Source organism: Hemiscyllium ocellatum, chromosome 39, assembly GCF_020745735.1.
Source record: "Hemiscyllium ocellatum isolate sHemOce1 chromosome 39, sHemOce1.pat.X.cur, whole genome shotgun sequence".
NCBI classification, from domain to species: Eukaryota; Metazoa; Chordata; class Chondrichthyes; order Orectolobiformes; family Hemiscylliidae; genus Hemiscyllium; species Hemiscyllium ocellatum.
This window is the reverse complement of record NC_083439.1, coordinates 23670225-23695046: the sequence shown is the minus strand read 5'-3', so window position 1 is coordinate 23695046 and position 24822 is coordinate 23670225. Positions and strand designations below refer to the sequence as shown.

The 24822-nt window shown below is 42.8% G+C and overlaps 1 protein-coding gene across 5 annotated transcripts in view; it reads right to left on the bottom strand.

Annotated features, from left to right (window-relative positions):
• The window catches only part of rab27a (RAB27A, member RAS oncogene family), a 139212-nt gene that overhangs the window by 40073 nt on the left and 74317 nt on the right, over positions 1-24822 (bottom strand). For 4 of the 5 annotated variants that reach the window (XM_060852911.1, XM_060852914.1, XM_060852910.1 and 1 more), the window contains one exon: positions 3872-4044. In XM_060852911.1, coding sequence (XP_060708894.1) covers positions 3872-4024 — 153 coding nt within the window. In that variant the 5' untranslated portion in view covers positions 4025-4044. Of the gene's footprint in view, positions 1-3871; positions 4045-24637; positions 24764-24822 lie in introns of those variants that run through there. The other variant, XM_060852912.1, reaches the window with a different exon arrangement.

The window sequence follows — 24822 nt, the reverse complement described above, 5'->3', positions numbered from 1 at the left end:
TTAAATTGCTTGCATCATTCAACCAATCAAAATAAACTCTGGCGAAATGGTCACCCAGTTCTAATGGAGTTCGGTACCAGTGCAGCCTTTTCAGTGATTACAGAACCAACCATTAACAAAATTCACTCTGGACTCCAACTCTGAAGTTCCACCAATATCTTACAGCTGTAAGATTGTAATAATGACAGACCCCAAACCCCTGATAAATCTATTTAAAGAGGACAAGTCTGTGGCACCTATAGCTTCTGGCTGAATTTAGCAGTGGACTCTAATACTAAGTCTGTATGATTACAAGTTGGAACACCGTCCGGGAGATCAAGTAGCAAATGTGAATGCCTTGAGCAATCTTCCACTGGCATATGCACCAAAAATGGTACCACCACAGGAAGAGTCGGTAATGGCTGCAAATTTTCTGGCTATGCTTCCAGCCACAGCTGACAATATCAGAGTTTGGATGCAGAAAACTCCAGTCCAGGCAAAATTGAAACAGTTGGTGGTGATGGGGGAAACCAAAGGGCCATCACAACCAGAACTGAAACCTTTTTGGACCCAGACAGGCCAGATCCCAGGGGAGCACAGCATAGGGAGCAAGAGTGATTGTCGCCAGCAAAGGTCACCTCCAGATCCTGGCTGATCTCCAACAAGGTCATCCAGAGGTTTCCAAAATGAAGATGTTGGCAAGAAGTTATCTCTGGTGGCCAGGATTGGATGTAGAGATAGCTGTGTTGGTGGGCAGTGCCCAGAATGCCATCAGGGTAAAAAATTACTGCCTGCAGCACCTCCCCCGTTCATAGAAATGTCCAGATAAACCCTGGACTCAGTTACATGTTGACAATGTAGGTCCTTTCATGGGCTCAATGCTCTTAGTCATTGTGGGCACCGCTGAAAATGGTTGGACATGCAGAGAGTCATTCATTCATCAAACACGGGATCAACAATAGAAAAACTGCGCCATCTTTTGCAGTACACGGACTCTCAGAAGTGTTCTTCACAGATAACAGGCCATTGTTTACCAGCAGGGAATCTGAGTATTTCCTAAAATCAAACGGCATTCAACAATAAAGGACAGCTCCATACCATCCATCATCCAATAGTCTGGCAAACAGAGCAGTCTAAATTTTGAAACAGCCTGCAGCTTCACTAGATACCAGACTGTCCTGGTTCCTATTTGATTACAGGACCACCCTTCACGCAACTATAGGGATAGCTCCAGCAGAGTTGCTAATGGGGAGAAGCTTCTGCACCAGGTTAAATCTGATCTTTTTGGAGCTGGGGTTGGCAGGGGCGGTGAAACAGCATCACGAGCACCAATGCCAGAGACACCGGATTCTGCTAAGTGAGAGACAGTTTACTTCAGGGATGAGGTTTGATGTAGGAATCAAACATTGCTGGAAAAGGCAGCATTTATTTTCCTGGAGATAGAATACCTTCTACCAGCTCAGCAAGAAGAGATAGCCACTTGACAGTCCACCATAGCAGGTAAACTGATGAATTTCTATGTGAATCACATCCTAGCCACAGCTAGCTAAACAGCAGCTGCGTCCACTAATCATTTATTGTCGAGGTTCAGGCTTCAATTTGAGGAAGAATGAAACTTGCATTTATGTAGCACCCAATGTGATCAGGATCTTTGACCAGATATTCATAGCCTCGTCAATCAGAGAACCCACACCCAGCTCTACCTTCCCTTCCTGTCAGGCTTCCAGAATATGTCACTTGACAATGGAGATCAGGAATTTTGTTCAACATTTCCTGGCTTATGTTGGTGATCATTGAAGCAAAATATCACATTAACCTGTCTACTGGCTGGCTAAAGTTAAAATGTGCTAAAATTAAACAATGTCCCATTCATTAGAAATTTGATATTTGAAGTCTCATTTTGAACAACTGTACAAATGAGTCACATAAAACTGTCCAGAGGGAGGGGGAAAAAAAATCTACTCTAGGGCACTGTGGAGCTTCTAGAGTACTTGCAGAGAAATTCATCCCTGGCTATATATCTTTTACAAACTCAATATGCAGCTCAGGAAAGCTGTGATGAATTTGTAACCTCACCCATCCATAACTGTCTTTTGTGGCTCTTTCCCTTCTATTGACAACCTAGGAGGAATCAAATCAATTTGATAAATGACTTTCTAAAGGGTTGTGGTCTTGGTATTCAATCATAATAAGGGAGGCAGAGATTAACAGGAACTTAATATTCAACAGCAGCAATCAATGAAAAGTCCAATTCTTGTCCATCATTTGGAACTTGCCACCTTGTTCAAACCGGTAACAAGTAAACTCAGTTTTTCACAAGTTTTAGTGACTTGTAGTAGTTTCTTTTCGAGTCAGTGCCTAATGGAGATTTGCACTATCGGCCCAATGGGTGGGACAGAAGTCATGTGCAATAATAAATACTTTTATTAACAAGATGATTGTTTCCAGGAATGCAATATTGTGTGATCAAAGGGTCTCATATCTAATTACAATGCAGTGATGGATAATGCAGGTGCTATGCGGGGTAGTGTGCACCAAACAGGAATCAATGGGGGCAGTGTACTTCCTGCACTGTACCAATGTATCTCCTCCAAAATTATGGTGTGTCAAATCCCATTGACGCGTATCTCAAAGTCCCACCAGCCTCCCCTCTGCCACTGTCACCAGTCCTTCTGTCTCCACTGGCTCTCAATCTTCACAAAACTTCACAGCTTGTGTTTCTTTCAGTGTATTCCCTCACATCTGTCTTACCCCCTCCAACATGAAGTACTGAAACATCAGAACCTTGATGCTTAGTTTCCTGCCTTTGGATAATGGCAAGATGAAAACCACCTGATCAGCGGGAAAAATGGGCATCTTCAAAAACAAAATGAGACGAGTAGGTTCAGAACCAAGTTCTCCAGGAGAGTGAATGAGCCACATAAACCACTCTGAGTTTACAAATCTCCATCAGAGTGCTCGGAACGTGGCTCAACTGGCCACTTGGAGAACTTGAGCCACTCAGCAGCTTTGTTTGCCTGGTCAACAAGGAAGCATTCTACCTTACCTTGCTAACAATTGCTCCTCAGGGTTGGAGCTGATTGATATGAGAAATACCAATCTATCCTCGGTCTCAGATATCACAGAGCTGGTGGCACTCGGTCTTTGGTTGCAGAAATTGCGGTGCAGAGAACGTATACCCAAGTAAAGCCTGGAATTATTTTTGGGTCAGCGAAGTAATAGATGGACTGGGTGGGTCGCCGTGGGAGGAAGAGCTGGACAGGCGGGTTCACTGGGGTTGAGAAGAGTAAAAGATAACTTGATTGAAATGTATATGATCCTGAGGGGTCGTGACAAGATTGACGTGGAAAGGGTGTTCTCTCACAACGTTGAGCCTGAAACCTAGGTTGTCTGGTTAAAAACAAAGGTTTGTCTGTTTAAACAGAGGCGAGACAAAAACATTTTGGACAAAGTGGCACAAGTCTTTTGAACATTCTTCCTGAAAAGGCGGTAGAGGCAGAGTCTTTGTTTTTAAGGCAGAGGTAGACAAATTCCTGGAAAAGAAGGGTGATCGTTTCTCGGGGTAGCTCGAATGAGGACTTCAGGCTGTAGTTAGATCAGCTAGGATCTTATTAAATGGTAGGTCAAGCTGGAGGGGCTATTCCTGCTTCTCTCTGCCTTACACTCTTACAGGGTAGTGCTTAAGATCTAGCTTACAGCTAGAAGAAATTTATTATCATGCACTGAATAGGAACATAAAACACAAGTTACAGTGTACAAGCACAAAACCTAACACAAAAAGCTTGCTTTCAAAACATCAAAGCTTACAAAAGGCTTTGTATCCCCAGAAGGCACTAAAATGCTCGTTTATTACGGTTGTTGCAAGACAGTCTCCAGCTTCAAATTTACTCACCACTCTCTTTTCTCTGAAGTCAATGCCAACTGTGGTGATGAACTTGGAGTTGAATTTGGCATCAGTGTATTGATAGAGGAAGCTGGTTTTCCCAACTCCGGAATCTCCCAGGGCTAGGAATTTGATGAGGTAATCGTAGTCTCCATCAGACATAGTGAAAACTTAACGCTGACCTGCAATGAAGAAAAGGATGGTTGGACAGAGACCTTGACTAAAACAAAAAAAGGTGACCAGACTTTCTTCCTACCTGCCCATACCAACTACCTCTTCAAAATACAGAGCACCATCGATTATCAAGATGGGTGGGGAGTAATTTGCTGTGAAGGAAGCCATACTGAACATGATCATATAAAAAAGCATGTTAACAGAGTTTTTATTTCATTCTATTGATAAAATGTGTACAAACACTGGATATCGCTTAAAAATTCATGATATTTTACAAATAAAGCCACTTCTTGGCTAAAGTTTGTCTGAATTCTGAAATTTTAGCTGACATTTTCCTTGGTTTTGTCCCAGTCCTCGCCGACAGCCGCGATCTTTCTGTTCGGTATTGTCCCGCCGTCTGGACTAACCAAGTGTTGTCCCTCCCTCCTCAGTGACCGCCGAGTCCTTAGAGAGAGAGAGAGAGAGGCGCAAAGTACAGGGGGGACACGAGAGAAAGGGAAGATGTTTTCACTGACTTCAGTTTCCGTCCTCTCATCAATCTTTTTTTTTTAAAGAGGGTAATGTTTTCCTCATGTTTCCTCCCGTCAAGTTTTCCTCCTGTTTATTTTCATGCGTGCGAACTCACTACGATTTGCTCTCCCTCATCAAAAAAAAGTTACACTAAATCTTGTCAACCGAAAGATGCTGAACTGCTTTTCGTTTGGGAAAAAAAAAGTCCCGTTACGGGATAACGGAAACGAAAAGTGCGAATTCATTTTTTAACATAACTCTGAGGAATGAGCTGAGGAAAGAAAACGTGTTGGGTTTGCAAATCTGAGCGAGTCAATGTTGAGAGGGAATCTTGCTGTTAGAGCGCACAGCTCAGGCTTGCACACATATTGTTCTTCTGTGTTCACAATCACAAACCTTTGTCCTCTGGGAGAATAAGTAACAGAGAGCCTTTTTATAAAAAGTGTAAGACTTAACTCTAATGTCACGTCTCAAATATATATATATATATATGAAATTATTTATTTATTTAAGCATACTTGCATCTATATTCCTATTCAGATTTACAGAATAATGCATTAAATGGATGAGGAATAGAATTTTGCTACTTCAGTTGAAATGCATGTACAGGAACCTTGAGATCTTGTTTGGATAATCCGAAATTCAGATAATTGATGTTCGATAACCGAGATTGTTCTGTACATAGCAACTGGTTTTCCCATCGATACTCACAGTGATATCTCCAGTAGCCAAACAGATGACCAAAGATGGAGATCAGGAACTGGTAAATAATGGCACAATTCCCAGTGATGGGGTTGAGTACAATTTAAGTGCATTCACAAGTATTACTTCGGAATAAACACTGATTAATAGCAAAGAGAGATGGTCATCAGCAATCCAGTTATCTAGAGAAAGAGAAAAAATGTCTGCCAGCAACCTAGCTTCAAAAATGCAAGAACTCTCCAGAGGTCTCCTCTCCACTGCTACCTCACAGCGCCAGGTTTGATTCCACTCTCTGGGGGCTGTCTGTGTGGAGTTTGCACATTCTCCCCATGGCTGCATAGGTTTCCTCCCACAGTCCAAAGATCTGATAGGAAGGAGACCAGAATTGCATGCAATATTCTAACAGAGGCCTAAACAATGTCCTGTACAGCCACAACATGACCTCCCAACTCCTGTACCCAATCCTCTGACCAATAAAGGAAAGCATACCAAATGCCTTCTTCACTATCCTATCCACTTTCAAGAAGCTGTGAACCTGCACCCCAAGATCTCTTTGTTCAGCAACACTTCCAAGGACCTTACCATTAAGTGTATAAGTCCTGCTAAGATTTGCTTCCCCAAAATGCAGCACCTCGCATTTATCTGAATTAAACTCCAATGGGTCACTTCTCAGCCCATTGGCCCAGCTGGTCCAGATCTTTTGAAAGTGGAGTCACAGGTAGATAGGATAGTGACGAAGGCATTTGGTATGCTTTCCTTTATTGGTCAGAGTATTGAGTACAAGAGTTGGGAGGTCATGTTGCAGCTGTACAGTACATTGGTTAGACCACTGTTGGAATATTGCATGCAATTCTGGTCTCCTTCCGATCAGAAAGATGTTGTGAAACTTGCAAGGGTTCATAAAAGATTTACAAGGATGTTGCCAGGGTTGAAGGATTTGAGCTATAGGGAGAGGCTGAACAGGGTGGGGCTGTTTTCCCTGGAGAGTCGGAGGCTGAGGGGTGACCTTATAAAAGTTTACAAAATTATGAGGGGCATGGATATGATAAATAGACAAAGTCTTTTCCCTGGGGTCGGGGAGTTCAGAACTAGAGGGAATAGGTTTAGGGTGAGAGGGGAAAGATATAAAAGAGACCTAAGGGGCAACCTTTTCACGAGGAGGGTGGTACATGTATGGAATGAGCTGCCAGAGGAAGTGGTGGAGGCTGGTACAATTGCAGCATTTAAGAGGCAGTTGGATGGGTATATGAATAGGAAGGATTTGGAGGGATATGGGCCGGGTGCTGGCAGGTGGGACTAGATTGGGTTGGGATATCTGGTCGGCATGGACAGGTTGGACCGAAGGGTCTGTTTCCATGCTGTACATCTCCAAAATTCTATGTGCAGGTTGGGTGCTAAATAGCCTACGATGTTCGGGAATGCATAGGCTGGGTGGATTAGCCATGGGAAGTGCAGGTTATGGGGATATGATGGGGATTTGGGTCTGGATGGGATACTCTTTGGAGACTTGATGTACTGAATGGCCTCTTTCTGCTCTGTAGGGATTTTAGGATTAAATGATTCCATCTGTTCTGTGCCAAGAGAACCAAACTCACCTAAAGAGACAACCCGCTATCAACGAAAGGAATCAGAAAATTCTGGAAAAACGCAGTAGCTACAAAAAAGAAAGTGCATGAAGATCCCAGTTTTTGAGATATAATTGAAGACAGAGACCCTTGTGGATGCCAGGTGAACCTACTGCAAAACATCTCTTGTACCTGCCCCACACAAAACCTTGTAGGCAAACTGAAACATTCTTTCAGAGCAATTGGTTATCACAAATATATGTAACGCAACAGATTAAAAAGTTATTTATCAGCCAAGAAGTCTGCTGAGCAAAAGCAATTACGGGCCAAAAGTAAAAAAAGGTGAGAGATTGAACATTTCAGCCTTAAACTGAAAGATTATTTCGATTGTGCGGAAGAATCAGGTATTTATCTGAGGGTTGCTGGACTGGACATTGGGGTGATGGACAGATGGAGAAAAATAACCACTGAGAAAGGGACAAGTGAGTTGTTCTTCCAAAAAGCAGTCTTAACGTAACACCCAGTGACGACACTTCTGTACACCACTCACAAACATCCAGCAGTTGCAAAAATCTCCAGACAAATAAATGCAAGCCTTTTTCTTTTTTATAATAAAGGCAAAAGGACAACACCGAAGGCAAACTTTGCAATAGCAGGTCACAAATCCAGTTCTACAAACAAACTGTACACAAAATCTGTCTCCTTTTCAGTGAAAAACAATGTAAAAATATTACACCCATCACTACATTTATTGGCCACACAGCCCCACCAGTCTGTGTCATTGTTTACCCTTCACGTGACTAAATAGTTCCAATTATACTCCCCCATCCCATTCCCTTTAACCTTTTCTTCATCCACCCTGCTAATCTAATCTCGAACGTTGGCTTAGTTTCTACCTCACAATTGAGGAGGTTACTCCTGTCACTTATGAATCCGTACATTTAATTTCTTGTCTCTGGATTCCAGCAATCAAGATTAAACCTAAACTCTGACTGGATGAGTTTATCAGCTTTATCAACCCATGGTACTATCCCCCTGCAAAGTTCCTCTGTTAAAACATTGTACGGAGTCCCATTCCATTTAAAGTTTAACGAATGCTGTCACCTTTTAACAATATGAATTGTCTCATACTTATTGACAATTGAATTCATTTTGCCACTTGTTAACCCATTCAGATATCTGATTAATATCTCATTGCAGTTTCACCTGTCCTTCCAAAGGATCAGAATAGATTCCATTTAAGTTTGTCTTGAAGGTGTGCCTCACTTACTCTAGGTTCATATCCAAATCATTCATCATAAACAAATCTACACAACTGAATCCTGCTGGACCCTGTTATCGTGTTCCAACCAGTCCTTAAAACAAAGCATACTCTATAATTTTAATTAACTATGCAGATTAAATAATTTTTCTAGCCGTTATGCCATTATGGTATAGAATGTGAATATCTGGATAAAATTTCTCTGCATCAAAATCCCATTAGATCAATTATATTCAATGTCACACTCATGTTGATATAAATTATACATAATGATTTGCCAATCTCAACCCATGAGACATTTTCTCCTGAAAATGGTGACTCTTCAGGAGTTGATGTCAGACAGAAGTCAGCACCTTCCCTTCTCCGCCAGCTCCACATGCAAATCCAAGCTGGTGATTGTCAGACGGTTGTTAAATATTGCAGCCAAGTTTGTTCACATCCTCACCAAATTCTGCACAAGATCACATTCCCAAATTCCTGGTATCTTCCCATTTCCCTGCAGCTTATGTCCATATTAAACTCTGACCCCTTTCACCATGGCTATTAATGCTCACTCTTTAGGTTTCCTGATGGCCTTCCTTCTATCAAACACAGCCTAATGGAAATCATCTCATGTTGAGCACTTTTGTTTCTTTGGCTTTTTAAGCATTACCAATTTCTCCAATGAGAACGGAGTGCTGGGATGCAAAAGGGACTTGCTTTTCCTTTATCTAGAGCAAAAGGCTTTCTCTCCAATGTTAACCCATCATTTCAGATTCATATAATCACAGTAAAAATGAACCAGCAACATTCAACTCCAATCATCTAACTATCATACCAGAGTACTGCAAGAATTTACAATGGTTTAATAATGGGCAAATACTATTTTCGTTTAATTAGTTCATAGAATGTGACATCATTGGCTCAGCCAATATTTATTGCCTATCCAGAATTGCTCAGAAGGCAGATAAGAGGCAATCATATTGCCGTGGGTCAGGAGTCACATGGAGGCCACATAGGTAAGGATGGCAGATTTCCTTCTCTAGAAGAACCGTAATGAACCAACTGGATTTTTACAATAATTGAAAATTATAATAATTACATTAGGTCAACTTTTTATTGAATTCAAACTTTATTTGCCATGATGAATTTGAACCCATGTCCCCAGAACATCAGCCTGGGGATTGGAGTTACTGATCCAATACTGTTACTGCTACACCATCACTCCCCCCTGCTGTGATCATCTATCCAAGTGGAGCCAAGCTCCTGAGGCCATCAGTTAGTAAAGATCAGTCTGAGCCAGGATTAACATAATGATAAAATCCACTGAATCTCACATGTGCAGCTCCCCATTGACTCGTACCTTTCCAGGAGTCACATGTTAGGATGTAAGTCATAGAGATGTACAGCAAGGAAACAGACCCTTCAGCCCAACCTGTCCATGCCGACCAGATATCTCTACCCAATCCAGTCCCATCTGCCAGCACCCAGCCCATATCCCTCCAAACCCTTCCTATTCATATACCCATCCAAATGCCTCTTAAATGCTACAATTGTACCAGCCTCCACCACATCCTCTGGCAAATCATTCCATACACGTACCACACTCTGTGTGAAAAAGTTGCCCCTTAGGTCTCTTTTATATCTTTCCCCTCTCACCCTAAACCTCTTCCCTCTAGTTCTGGACTCCCCAACCCCAGGGAAAAGACCTTGTCTATTTATCCGATCCATGCCCCTCATAATTTTGTAAACTTCTATAAGGTCACCCCTCAGCCTCCGACTCTCCAGGGAAAACAGCCCCAGCCTGTTCAGCCTCTTCCTATAACTCGAATCCTCTAACCCTGGCAACATCCTTGTAAATCTTTTCTGAACCCTTTCAAGTTTCACAACATCTTTTCAATAGAAAGGAGACCAGAATTGCATGCAATATTCCAACAGTGGCCTAACCAATGTCCTGTACAGCCACAACATGACCTCCCAACTCTTGTACTCAATAATCTGACCAATAAAGGAAAGCATACCAAATGCCTTCTTCACTATCCTATCTACCTGTGACTCCACTTTCAAGGAGCTATGAAACTGCACCCCAAGGTCTCTTTGTTCAGCAACACTCCCAAGGACCTTACCATTAAATGTATAAGTCCTGCTAAGATTTGCTTTCCCAAAATGCAGCACCTCGCATTTATCTGAATTAAACTCCAATGGGCCACTTCTCAGCCTATTGGACCATCTGGTCCAGATCCTGTTATAATCTGAGGTAACCCTCTTCGCCGTCCACTACACCTCCAATTTTGGTGTCATCTGCAAACTTACTAACTATACCTCTTCTGCTCACATCCAAATCATTTATATATATGACAAAAAGTAGAGGGCCCAGCACCGATCCTTGTCATCTCTTGAAAGACAGACAATGGAATTAGGTTCTGGAACACAAACTGAACTGTATTTCAACAGCTGCTTTAGAGCAGCAGAACTGAGAATCACCAAAATAAAAGTGGATTTGTGAGCACGAGGAGGAAGCTACTCTTACTGAACTTCAAAGAGAATGCTTGGTGAAATAGCAACTTGGGAAAAGCACAATCATTCACCAGAACTCAAGGGCACCTCGAACTTTGCCACTGCTGAAAATCAACAGCTAATCAGTCAGAAGTTAGATCATTAACCCAAGAACTCTTCCTGCAATTTTCTATCTTGCTGTCTACACTGACAATCCCCCTACCCACCTCCCCTTTCTACAAGCTTATCATTCATGTTTGGAGACCTGATGTTAGATTGCTGGCTGGTAACAAGACTCAAAGATCGAGTTTCCAGACCCCTGCAGAAGATGGTCGTGATCTTTCAGTCAGTAAGACATTGTGTTACCGTTTGAGTAGGCTCCACATTTTATAGGCTGCTGCCGCCTTGAAATTATTCAAAGACAGGCAGAGTATTCCAAGGCACTGTCAAAGATGTTGGATTTGAAATTGGGGTCCTTCTGGCAGAGTTAGGCCAGTATTTGAGAAGCAATGACTATCAGTCGATGAAAGGTGACAAATAATGCCAACAACTGGGAGGATTACGGAGGGTCCAAAAAGGATCAGGGTCCCACCAAAATCAGTCTTTTGATACAGGGGCAAATCTTAAACTGGTTTGCTGAACCACAGAGAACATACTTGGAGGTAAAGAGGAAACACAAACTGGAGTTAGAGGAGGCCATGAGAGAGATGGTGGTCCAATTGCCCCCTCAGAGGCGCTGTCTGGGGACACAGGTTCAAATCCGACCACATCAACTGAGAAGGTTTAGATGCAATTTAAAGGTCTGGAACTGAAAGCTCGCCTCAATAATTGTGATCACGTGACTATTAAACATTATAAAAACCCATTTATTTCACTAAGGCCCTTGTAGAAGGAAATGGTCATTCTGACTGACATATGACCTCAGTGCCAGAGCAACATAGTTAGCTCTTAAATATTCTCTGAATTGGCCAAACAAACCACGCAGGTGAAGGGCAATTAGGGATGAACAATAAACCATTGGCTCAACAGCCCAGATCTCACGAAATAATTTTTTTCAAAAAGGTGGTTACAGCAAGAGTAGGAGCACACAGTACCAGAGAAAATGGGGGCAGAGATTATGACCAGGCTTTAGTTATTGCTCCGTTGGAAGCTGCCTGTTTCTGAGGCAGACTATGGGTTCATGCAAATACCCCAGTACAATACTGATGGAGCACTGCACTGTACAGCTGGCATCTTTCTGATGAGATGTCAAAGAGAACAGAGGAAAAAAAACATACACCTGGCACCAAGAGCTGAGGAAATTATTTCTGGTGTCCTGAGTAATAATTACCCCTCAAAAGAGACACAAGAACAGATTCTCCAGTTGTTTTTTCATGTTGTTGTTTATGGAAGTTTGCTGTGCACAAATTGCGTGCAGCATTTACATCGGGGACTACAGTTCAAAAACAAAAGGTACGAGACTACTTTTAAAGCACTTTGGGACATTCTGTCGTCTTGAAAGGCTATGTGTTGGCATGGCTCTCCTTTGATCTAAAGTTGTGGCTTCAACATTGAAAACCAGAGGCTGCAGAATGCCTGACATCTCCTCCAGACACATCTTTTCCGGTCCATTACCACCCCTTTGTGTTTTGCATCATCCCATTTACCATTAAATAGCTCCTGAGGGCTCTTGTGCCTAGTGGTAGCGTCACCATCCTAGAGATTGGCGGCCTGGGTTGTCCTACTCCAGAAAGGAGAAGTAACATTCCTGAAAAGGTTATTTAGAAAATGGCTCCTGAGTACAACCTATCCCAAACTGTCACCTCAGCTCTTTACTCGCTCAGTTACTCAGATCTCTATTTGATCATACACTGTTACATCTTTTGTTTTCTCCCAGTCTGGCTAGCTTGTCTGAAAAAAAATCCTCCTTCTAGAGATGCTGCCTGACTGACTGAAGTCTTCCAGCTTTTTCTATTTCAATTTCAGATTTCCAGTGCCAGCAGTCTTTTCTCCTTTCTCCCCAGGAAGAGTTGTCATAACACTAATCCCTGTTAAGTCGCACAATCTAACTGACTCAGTCTAAATATTCAGGAGGAAAATGATGCAACTCCTTCGATTTTTAAAATCATGGTTATCACACACGGATCTCTCCTCCCTGCTTAAATATTTATTGGACGCTCCACCGCACGAGTGAGTCACTGAGTGGGATTCAGAGCCAACACCTTCGAATTAGTGTGGTTTTATATTCCAGGAGGGTGGAGTGGTGTCTCCACCTCAGTTCCAAGTTAAACAGGCCTCCATAACTTGGAAGCGCTTTACTCTCAAAGTGAGACAACATCTAAGTGCTCATTTATCCCTGGTTAGACAGCAGTTTTGCAGAGAAATGGAGCCAAGGTTTCAGCTCAGTGACCCTTCTAAAGGATCACCAACCTGTAACCCATCTGCTGAGTATTTCCAACTTTCAGTTTTTCTTTCAGATTTCCAGTCTTTTTGCTTAATTTCTTTTGGTCAGGTTTACACAGGGAATCAAGACTTTATCTGTTTTCCTCTGGGGGCAAGCAGCAACATTCATGAAAGAGTATTTTGAGACTTAACTACACAAATAGCACCCAACCATGAACATCAACCTCTTGAATGGACTCAAAAAAACCAACTAGCTTCCAACGTTCAGCAAAAGGAGCAAATATGATATGAGAAACAACTTCTTCCAGGCAGTGAGATGTTAGTGAATGTGAGGTACATGCCAGGCTACAGAGTGATCTAGGCAAGCCGGGTGAGTGGGCAAATGCATGAGCGATGCTGTCTAACCTAGGCACATGTGAAGTTATACAATTGTGAAAACCAGAAATACAGTATTATTTCAATTGGGAATTGGGGATGTACAAAGGGATCTGGATGCCCGTATACACCAGTTAATGAAAATAACCAGACAAGTGTAGCAAATGGCAGATTGGCCTTCATTGCAAAACCATTTGAGTTCTGAAGTAGGGATATCTTCCTGCAGTTATATCATGCTAGAAAAGCACAGCAGGTCAGGCAGCACCTGAGGAGCAGGAGAATCAATGTTTCAGGCACAAGCCCTTATGTTCGAAACGTCGATTCTCTTGCTCCTCAGAAGCTGCCTGACCTGTTGTCTTTTTCAACATCACACTCTCTCCTCTGATCTCCAGCATCTGCAGTCCTCACTTTCTGCAGTTATATCATGCCTTAGTAAGACTGCACCTAGAACATTGTTCTCCCTTCCTAAGAGGGAGTATAGAGGGAACGTAGAGGGAGCACAGCACAGATTCGCAACACTGATACCAGAGACGGCAGCACTATCACAGGGAGAGAGTGGTTTGCCTGGGTCTGTTCTCATTAGAGTTTAGAAGAACAAAAGGGTACCTCATTGCAAAGTACAAAGTTCCAACACTAGCTTTTGGTGCGTCGCTCCTTCATCAGGTGGTTGACAACCACCTGATGAAGGAGTGGCGCTTCGAAGGCTAGTGTGCTTCCAATTAAACCTGTTGGACTATAACATGGTGTTGTGTGATTATTAACTTTGTACACCCCAGTCCAACACCGGCATCTCCAAATCAGGCCAACAGGGATAGACAGAATTGATGCAGGTGGTTATAATCCCTGGTTGGGGAGTCTAAAACCAGGAGTCTCAGGATACAGACTGAGATTAGGAAATAATTCTTCACTTAGAGGGTGATCAAACTGTGGAATTCACTACTGCAAAAGGCAGTGGAGGCCAGGTCATTGAATATACTGATAAATATTGAAACATTAAAGGCATGAAGAGTTATGGAGAGAAGTTTGGAAAGCGGACTGAGATAGAAGATCAGCCGTGATCATATTGAATGGTGGAGCAGACTCAAACGGCCATTTGGTCTATCCCCTTCACCAATTTCTCTGTTTCTATGGAAAACACTGCCTAGAACTGAAGCATTCTTGAGGGGTATTGGATTATTATTTGGACAGAAATAATGCTCAAGGAAAAACAGAAAATTGTCATAAGAAATAGTGCTCACTTGAAGATCTAGTACAAAAATAATGGGCCAAACGACCTCTTGCTGCATGAGAGTATGTCTGTGATTCCTGTGCACTGGTAGGACTGTATGGCTAACCACTTGCTGGCTGGGACATCTGGGAAGAAGAGGAGTAGAGATGAGGAAGTATTGTGTAGGTTTAGCAATCCTTTTATGCGTTACGATTTCATCAGAGGAGTTTTTTGAGGTGGAGGTGAGATTCATTTAGCATCTATTAGAGGAACCTTAACCTTGAAAGCCATTTCTTCATCGCTTGATAGAGACCTTGAATCACTCAGTTTGGAAACCACAGAGACGATGCTTCTTTTTGCTGCTCGCACGGCTCCTCCATTCCGGGTTGCTACAATAACTAACAGATGTCTTCTCCAAATCCACTGCCTTCACTGTTTCAAAATTGGTCTCACTTACCAGGTCAATTCTTTTTTTTCAATTTCTTCAATCAGAGTCAGAGTCCCATGCCCACATTGTTTTCTAATGCTGTTGGGCCAAATCTCAACTTGATTGACAAGCTGATGGAAACTTGACAAGTAATTCAGAGGAGAGCGAAGCTGAGATAGAATTAGAGCGTAAACCTCAAGTGGGCAAGTCTGAAAGGCAGAGGCAATATAGACTGGGTAAGGAAGAAGTGAAGGTAGCAAGGCTAAATGGAACATATTTTAATGCAAGGAAACTGAGGGATAAGACAGAGGACTCCAGGTCAGTGGGAGTATGATATTGTAGCTACGGCCTAGACTTGGACAGGATTTGCAGCTCAACATTCCTGGTTATGGGATGTTCAGGTGAGTCGGAATTGGGGATAGAAGAGGAGACGGGTTTGTAATATTAATCAAATAATCAAATGCAGCAGTGTGAAGATGTCTTGGAAAGCTCATTTACTGAGGCAATATGGGTGAAGTAAAACAGATCACAAAGAAAGAGGTAACCGTGGTGTCGGGTATCTACTATAGGCTCCCAAATAGTCAGGGAGAGATGGGGGGGGATGAAATATGTAATCACTTTGCAGAGAAGTGTGGCAATAATCAATAATAGTAGGGTTGTTAATGACTTAAATATTAACTGAGATAGTCTCAGAATGTAGGTAGAGATATAGTACAATAATTATCAAATCGCATTCAAGAGAACTTATTTAGCCTGGACATCTAGGGGCATAACAGTTAGGTTTAAGACACAAAAAAAATTTATGTCAGATGCTGAGGAATTTATACAGCAGTGTATCCGGGGAGGTAGGAGGGGAATTTAAAAGGAATTCTGGAAAACACAGAGTGCATGAGAAAGTTGGTAGAATAAAAGGAAACACAGAGGGATTTTCTAAATTAGATTACTTACAGTGTGGAAACAGGCCCTTCGGCCCAACAAGTCCACACCGACCCGCCGAAGCACAACCCACCCATACATATACCCCTTACCTAACACTACGGGCAATTTATCATGGCCAATTCACCTGACCCGCACATCTTTGGACTGTGGGAGGAAACCAGAGCACCCGGAGGAAACCCACGCAGACACGGGGAGAACATGCAAACTCCACACAGTCAGTCGCCTGAGGCGGGAATTGAACCCAGGTCCCTGGCGCTGTGAGGCAGCAGTGCTAACCACTGTGCCACCGTGCCGCCCTTAAATATCTAAAACGTAAGAGAATAACGAGGAAAAAAAAAGTGCCCATTAAGGACCACAGAGGTAACACGCGTGGGCACAATACTCAATAATTTGCATCGGTATTCACAATAGAAAAGCAGGACATAGATAGTCATCAGGGTTGAGGACTGTGAATTATGAGAATCAAATTTTACAGCGAAAGGAGGGACTGTCAGCTTTAAAAGTGGTTAAAACCACAGGCTTCAATATTGTTGAGGGAGGCAGGAGAAGTGACCTTCGAGGCCCTGGCAGCAGGAGTTAAATCCTCCCTAACCACAGTGAGATCCCAGAGGAATGTGGGGTGACTAACAGTGACCCATGATTAGAAGAGGGAGGATGGGACAGACCAGAAAATGATAAACCAGTCAGTCAATCTAAGCAAGGGCAACTTATTAGAAAGAATTATGAGGGACAGAATATATTTGCACTTGGACAGGAATTGATCAGGGCTAGTCAGCACAGATTTGTTAGGGGAAGGATGTGTTTGACCAATGTGAGTTTTTTTAAGGTGGTAACCAGGAGTGTTAATTAAGTTAACACATTGGATGTTGTCAACATAGACATTAGCAGGTTTTTTTGATAAAGTTCCTCATAGCAGACTTGTCAAGAAAGTAAGAGCCCAGTGGATCCATGATAAAGTGGCACATTCGATCCACTTGCTGCTGGCTTTGTCCAGCCTTTCCAATCTCTTTTGGACTGTCCTTTTCCACTGAAGGGGTCCATTTTGTTGCCAACCAAATCATTCCACATACAAAGTTATCACTGGCATTGGCAAGCTTGGGACTTACTGTACTGTAACCAGACCAGAATCAAACTCACTGTCCACACGAAAGTTACCCAGTGGCACCTTAATCCACATTTTTAGGAGCTCCTGTAACAGCACATTGGAAATTGTCAAGAGGACACACTCAAACCCTGTAGTACTATGAACATTTTTAAACTTGCAATTCCAAAATGTGCCTTTCTTTAAAAACAGAGAGAACAAGTACTGAGGGAATAACAAGAGATTGCAGATGTAAATTCAGTAACGTCTGGCAAGGTTGAGTATGGGACCCATGAATTGCTGTGTCAGGAAATCCTCAAAGAGGTAGATGTAACAGGAAGAAGAGGGGGCTGACTATCTTCCCCTTCTCAGTAGAAAGCCATCTCCTGTTGACATATTTATGGAATTCCAGGAATATACGAAAATAGTTTAAAAATCAACGGTAACCTTGGTCAGAGCCTGCCAGTGAAAGAAGGTGTCCTCGTGAACCAGGGCGCCCATGTCTACTACCCTGGATCTAAGAATGCTATAAAAGTCTCAGTCAATGAACCACCAGCTAGTCACCCCTGCTCTGCAGGTAAAAGGAGCCTGATATTGCGTGTTAGAAGACAGCTCACTAATAAGCCAGTCGAAACGAAGCAGGGCTCTCTTGCTCTGAATGCTACCTGCCAACCACTGTCAAAAGCAAACAGAACAAAAGGATTTCAAGTGAGCTGCAAAAGCCAGGAATCCTAAAAATCAACTGTTTAACATTCCAATGTCTACACCTTACGAGTGATCCAAGAGACTGATCCATATATCTTTTAACTTACATTTTTCTTTAGACTCAAAATCGCACTCCCAGTTGGTGCGTATTACATTACAGGTTCTTTCTAGTAACTAATGAGCTTATTAACTAATAAACAACATCTTTTATTAACTCAAGAAAGCCTGGTTAAATTGCCTCCATTTAAAACAAATTCATTCAGCCCGCAAGAAAGACATGCATAAAGCAGGACTCCTTTTTAAATGAACCTTGGTGTGAGCCCGAAACATTAACTCTGATTTATCTTCACAGACACTGCCAGACTTGCTGAGCTTTTCCAGCAACTTTTGCTTTTGTTTCTGATTTTATATTATCCACAGTTTTTTTTTCGGTTTTTAACAATGTAAGCAGTACTTGCAACAAGTGCTGATAGCTTACGTTTAAGAGTTTTTTAAAATTTTATTTAACCCATTTTTCAAACCACGCATTCAGAAATGTTATTACACACCTCTGGAGTAGGAGGGACTTGAACCTGGGCCTCCTAGTCTGGGTTAGGGATACTACCACTGCACCACAAGAGGGCCCCTGTTGTGCAGTAATCCCTTTCAGAATCTGTGGATTTTACAAGCAATCCTTTTCTCATTTCAGTCCACAATGAACAATACAGTGCAAGATGACAAAAGGATGCAGTCTTTACTCTGGTCAGGCCGATCTTAAAAAGGTACAGAACTTGTGCCTGTACATTTCTGGAAATAACTTGCTCTCTCTTAAAACATCCCTCTTTTGCTGCCTCACGTTCAGTGACGCTCTCCTCCGGTAGGAGGTAATGAACTGTAAGAGCATTCCTTGTCACCTGCTTTACAATAACACTGTCCACCGGTAACTTTAGCTTCCATGCGAATCCTTCCAAAAAGGTAAAGAAGGCATCCACCTCCTCCTCAAAGCTGATGATATAAAGGTTCAAACTGATTACATCAGCCCTCAAATCAAAGTGACATGTGATTCCCTTACTAGAGCTACCTTTGATCTCCTTTCTCAGCTGGAGTTGGTTCAGCTTAAGTTCCCTTTATCTTTCCTGGAACTCTCTTTCCACAGTCGAGAGTGTGTTGCTGGAAAACACAGCAGATCAAGCAGCATCCGAGGAGCAGGAGAATTGACGTTTCGGGCATAAGCCCTTCAAGAGGAATGAGGCTTGTGGGCCGGGGGACTGAGAGAAATTGAAAGGTGGGGTTGGAGGAAGGTAGCTGGGAAAGTGATAGGTGGATGAAGATGAGGGAGAAGGGAGATTTGAAGTGTTCAGCCACGGGGCGGTGGGGTTGGTGGGTGCGGGTGTCCCAGAGATGTAGAGGAGACCATACCGGGAGGACCGGATACAGTAAATGTACCTGTACACTTCAACTCCCCTTCCCACTCCGTCAAGGACATGCAGGTCCTGGGCCTCCTCTACCGCAAAACCGTTACCATCCGATAACTGAAAGAGGAACGCCTCATGCTCTGTTTTGGAATCCTGCAACCACACGGGATCAATGTGGATTTCAACAGCTTCCTCACTTCCCCTGCCCCCGCATTATCTCAGTCCCAAACCTCCAACTCGTCACCGCCCTCCGGACCCGTCCATCACTGCCCCCTCTGACCTATCACCTTCTCCCTCATCTTCATCCACCTATCACTTTCCCAGCTACCTCCCCGCAACCCCACCCCACTCCCATTTAACTCTCAGCAACCCAGGCCCACAAGCCTCATTCCTAATGAAGGGCTTATGCCCGAAACATCAATTCTCCTGCTCCTTGGATGCTGCCTGACTGGCTGTGCCTTTCCAGCACCACACTCTTGACAGTCTAGTGGAGTTCCAATTCTAATCTCTGCTGCTCTAATTTAATTTATCTGTTTCACTACCCTTAAGTTACATTGTTAGATACCCGTGTGTCTCATTTCGCAATAATCCATATTTACTACTGCTGCCACTGCATTGCTTCAACAAGTGTCATGTTGGAGCAACCAGATTTATTTATTTATTTTATTATGCTGTTGAAGTGAGAAATCACACACCAGGTGTCAGACTACATTGAACCAGCAGCAAGGAAAAGACAAATGATCCAATACCCTCTTGTTGATAGGCAAAAACTAGTAGGGGAATATAAAATCAAGTTTACTCCCAAAGTAAACCATCTAATCTAATTTCTGTGTTTGAGGACAGGGAGATGTCACATCCACCGAGTGAGATCAGCAGGTACATCCACCACATCATCATAAAAGTCTCACTAGTCAAAGCTGTAGATGATTAAAAATGCAGCAAGTGATCCATGAGTTTTAGATTGATTTTTAGAACAATAGTGTTTATTTCATTTCTTGAATAATGCCACTACCTGATGCGTAAATATCCACTTTGGTTCATTGTTGATTTGTTTCTCAATATGGACCAGGAGTAATTCTTTTATTTGGAGAATGCAGTTCACATGATCAGGATATGGTCATCCTGCACACCCTTTGTACAGAAAACAGGGCATATTCAAGTGATAAATAATAATGGCGTTGGACTCTACATGTCGAATGTTAACTGTCATTGTTAGAAAGCCAGTGGATACAATTGGAAAACCATTCACAAGCTCCTGGCATTTAGCAATATTTGGGATTTGGAATGGGTTCACAAAAGACTCAAAAATGCCAGGTGAAATATTTCAAATTCACTCTTTGAAGACCTGGGAACAATTCCCAGTGACAACAAAAATAAGCCTGACAAAACAGCCCAGAATTAAAACAATTGTTCAACACAATATTGCCTAGACTAAATCTCAGGTACCTCTACTTCATGGTGCATGCATGCTGACCTGGCCAGTTACAGGGAAATACAACAAGGAATTCGAAAGGTGGAGTTGTTGCAAAGATTCAGATTCTCCAACTCAAGAGGTATCTAAGGAAAGTCAACATGGATAAGAGCTGAAGGGGACAGAAATGATTTGATTTGATTTAGTATTGTCTCATGTACCTAGCACAGTGAAAAGTTTTAATTTGCCTGCAGTACATACCATACAGAGTGTATATGGGCAAGAGAGTGAAGAATACAACATTTTGGCTGCAGAGAAGATGCACAAAGAGCGAGGTCAACATTCAAATTTGAAATTTGAGAGGACCATTCAGAAGTCTAATAACAGCAAGAAAGAAACTGTTCCTGCATCTGTTGGTATGTGTGTTTAAGCTTTTATATCTTCTGCCTGACAGAAGAGGATGGAAGAGATTATAATTAGGGTGAGAGGGGACGGTTATTCTGTTGGCTGCCTCCACGCGGCCGTGAGAAGTATAGATGGAGTCGATGGATGGAAGGCTGACTTGTGTCATGGACTGGGATGTGTTCACAACTCTCTGTAGTTTCTCATAGTCGTGGACAGAGCAGTTGCTGTACCAAGCACTGATGCATCCGGATAGAATGCTTGCTATGGTGCACCTATAAAAATTGGCCAGTCTTTATGGATATAACAAATTTCCTTAGCCTCCTGAGAAAGTAGAAGTGTTGTGTGTTCTTGACGATCACATCAACATGGGTGGACCAGGACAGATTGTTAGTGATTATCACTGCGAGGAATTTGATGCTGTCGACCACCTCCACCTCAGCATCGGGAATGCAGGTAGGGGCCTGCCCTCCACCTTGCTTCCTGAAGTCAATGACCAGCTCCTTCCTCTGGCTGATATGCTGCTCACACAATGTGCAGACATTGCAGAGTGACTATTGGAAGATCCCAGACCTTTGGACAGGATGTCGTCAAATTAAATCAAACAAAACCTCCCTATATATGAGGGAGGTTCATTCTGTGGATTTTTGAGAACAGCAAGAGGTCATTTGGTCTAGGTTCCTGAAGATCCTTCTCACATCACCATTGGAAAACCCTTTTATTTCTTTCTTCTTTCTTCATTTGTCCATTTAACGTCTTCTAAAATGCATCTTGAAAAATCTCACCTCAAGTGCTCCTGTTGTTGTATCCGAGCCCAAAAAGCACTTAGTATATGAGCAATTCTCCATTTGGATTCAGAGGATGGACATCCTGGGCTGGCCATTGCAGGGTACCAAGAGTAGTAGAGAAACATTTAACCATTTGGTCTCCATCCTCTTTATAAAATAGTGACTACAGTCTAAGGAGGGATCATGAGTTTTAGATCCCCATCCTCCACTCTCGCCATCCCATTTATGCAGCAAAACAAGGGGCACTAGCAAAAACCAAAAGGGAATTATCCAGTTCCCATCCTCACCCTCAACTGTCAGAATATCAGGTCATTTTTTGTGAGAATCCAAAGATAGTAACAGCCAGAACACACAGTCATAATGTATACAACACAGTCTCATCCCCACAAAAGGAGATCAATCCAATCTGACTCACTATCACCCCATCAGCCAGCACACAATCAGTTAACAGTAAAAGCAAAATACTGCAATCCTGGAAATTGGAAGCATACTGAGAGAATGCTGGAGAAACTCAGCAGGTCAGGCAGTATCTGGGGTTAGAGTTATGGTTCTACTACGATTCTTCTTCAGAACATGGTGGTGAGTTTCCAACAAATGTTACCAAACAACAATTATTTATAAATAATCTGTTCACTGATACTCAATTTGGGTTTCACCAGAAAGCTCTTGTCTCCTGGCCTCAGTACAACCTTGAGCGATACTTGGACAAAAGAAAAGCTGCTTTCCAAAGGGTGGAGGAGACAGCGAGTGCTCTTGATGCCACAGGAAGTTCTGCTTTGATGTCAAGTGCTATTAATGAGATTGCAGTCAATGGGAACTGGGGGAAATATTCCACTGTGTGAGGCAGGACTCAACCAATGGGAGATGAAAGCCAATTGTCCTAGCCAGGGCAATGCAGCGGGAGTTTCTCGGATAGACTATTAGTCCGAACTCATCTCCAGCAGCATGTCAATGGCCCTCCCACATCATCCCAATGTACAGCTGGGGGTGGGGAGGGTTGTTGCTCACTTATTATTGCACAGGGTCTAATCCCAGCCGCAACTCCTCAGATACTGAAGCTGTCAATAGCTCCATGCAATTAGACCAGAATAACATTCAGACCTTGATTGATAAGTGTCAAGTGCCAGTTACAGAAAGAGAGAGAGAAAAAAGCAAGAGAGAGAATAACAGAAGAACGCAAGAGAGGGAAAAAGTGGAAGCAGCAAGAAAGAGCAAGCATAAGAGAAAGAGAGAGAGAGAGAGCCCAAGAGAGGGAGAGAAAAAGAGAAAGAAAAAGAGAAAACAAAAGAGAAAGAGAGGGAGAAAGAGAGACACAGAGCGCATGAGAAAGAGAAAGAGAAAAAGAGAGCGGGATGGAGGAAGAGAGGGAGAGCCCCTAGCTGCCTTGCAGTGACACTAAATGGCATTACCATCAATTAACCCACCGCTGTCAATATCTGGGAGTTGCCATTGACTAAGAACTGAACAGGACCCTAGCCAATATAAACACTGTGGATACAAGAGCAGGTCGGAGGCAGTGCACACTACAGAATGTATCTTCATTGTATCCAACTCTTATACATCTCACAAAGTTCAAAATCACACAACACCAGGTTATAGTCCAACAGGTTTAATTGGAAGCATACTAGCTTTCGGAGCTATCGACACCACTAACTGCCGGCTTAAAGTGGAGAGGATCTCCAAGAAGATCGCATACATCGACACAGGAAAGAGCAGCACTCCGAAAGCTAGTGCTTCCAATTAAACCTGTTGGACGATAACCTGGTGTTGTGTGATTTTTAACTTTGTACACCCCAGTCCAAATCATATCTCACAAAGTAACAATCAAAAATGTGATTGGAGTTCTCTGCACTTCTCTAGATCAATGTAGCACCAACAAAACATCAAGCTCAACATAATGAGGCAGTTCTCTTCAGTGACACTCTCTTCAGCAGCAGTGCACCGTGACAATAATGTGTACCATTTATAATTCACCAGCGATGAAACCCATAACTTCTTTCAAGGCAGGGGCAGAAAGTGTATGCAAATGCTAGTGCCTGACCTGGAACTATATTTCTTCACAGTCATGGTGTCAAAATCCTGAAAGGAGTTCTGTAACAGTTTTGTGGTTTAGCTTCAGCACATGCACTGCAGCAGTTCAAGGCTGCAGCGGACTATCACCTCCCTGAGGGCAGTGAAAGCTGCTTTATGAAATTGGCCCTCATGCCTGTAGAATCGAGTTCAGTGAAGAGGTCATGAGGTAGAGAATTTAAAAACAAACAGGCTACGAGCAACCCTGCCTTCGACCAAGTTCAAACAAATTGAACTGAAAGTTCCAGTCTGGAGAACTAACTTAGAATGTCATATTGAACATCTCTGCAAAAACCGACATTTATATTGTTTCACTTCTGAACATTCCAGCTTTTAAAACAAATGGTGCCATACTTATCAGCATAGCCACAACATTGACCCAAAAGCAGCTGCTCTGTGAAGGCCAATGGCCTGTTCTCCTTTCCAAGATCACTGGGACTGTAAATAGTTTCAAATTAGGACCCTATCAACGTTATTTAAAATGCTGTTTTGTGCAGGCGAGTACTCCACAGCAATCTGCCAGGGAGCAGGAGACTGGGCTTAAACCAGAAAAATGCACAGAAAGACTGGGGCGTCACAGTCCAACAATGTGAACACATCGTACATGACACCATTAAACACAGACAGCTTAATGACATTCCTCAGTAAAAAGCTTCAAATGCTACTGGCATTCCAGGAGTTAACCTCAAAAACTTCCAAATATTTGTGACGGGGAAATAAAACAAAGCACGCAGAGGTGACAGCAATACTTCAAATTCTTTCAGCATTGAAAAGCAAAAGCACAGTGGAGTCATTAACTGCAGCAAGGGAGGGGACAGGCAGAGAGAGAGGGAACCCAGGGTTTGGGAACACTGAAATCAGAAGCAGTCCGCAACCTTTCTTCCACCAGTGAAAGCCACACTCTTACCTGCCGTGGTTCAAGAGATGAAGATTTGGTTCGGGTTAAAAGTAATTTGATGCAGCTCGTGGCAGCACTTTACCAGCTCCACCTGCAAAGCATACAGCATTTTTCGCTTACGTGTCAGTGTTTGCGTTTGCTCAGGAACTTCCTGAAGTCAAGGTGTGGCAGCTGCAGGTGGAGTGATGGAGAGT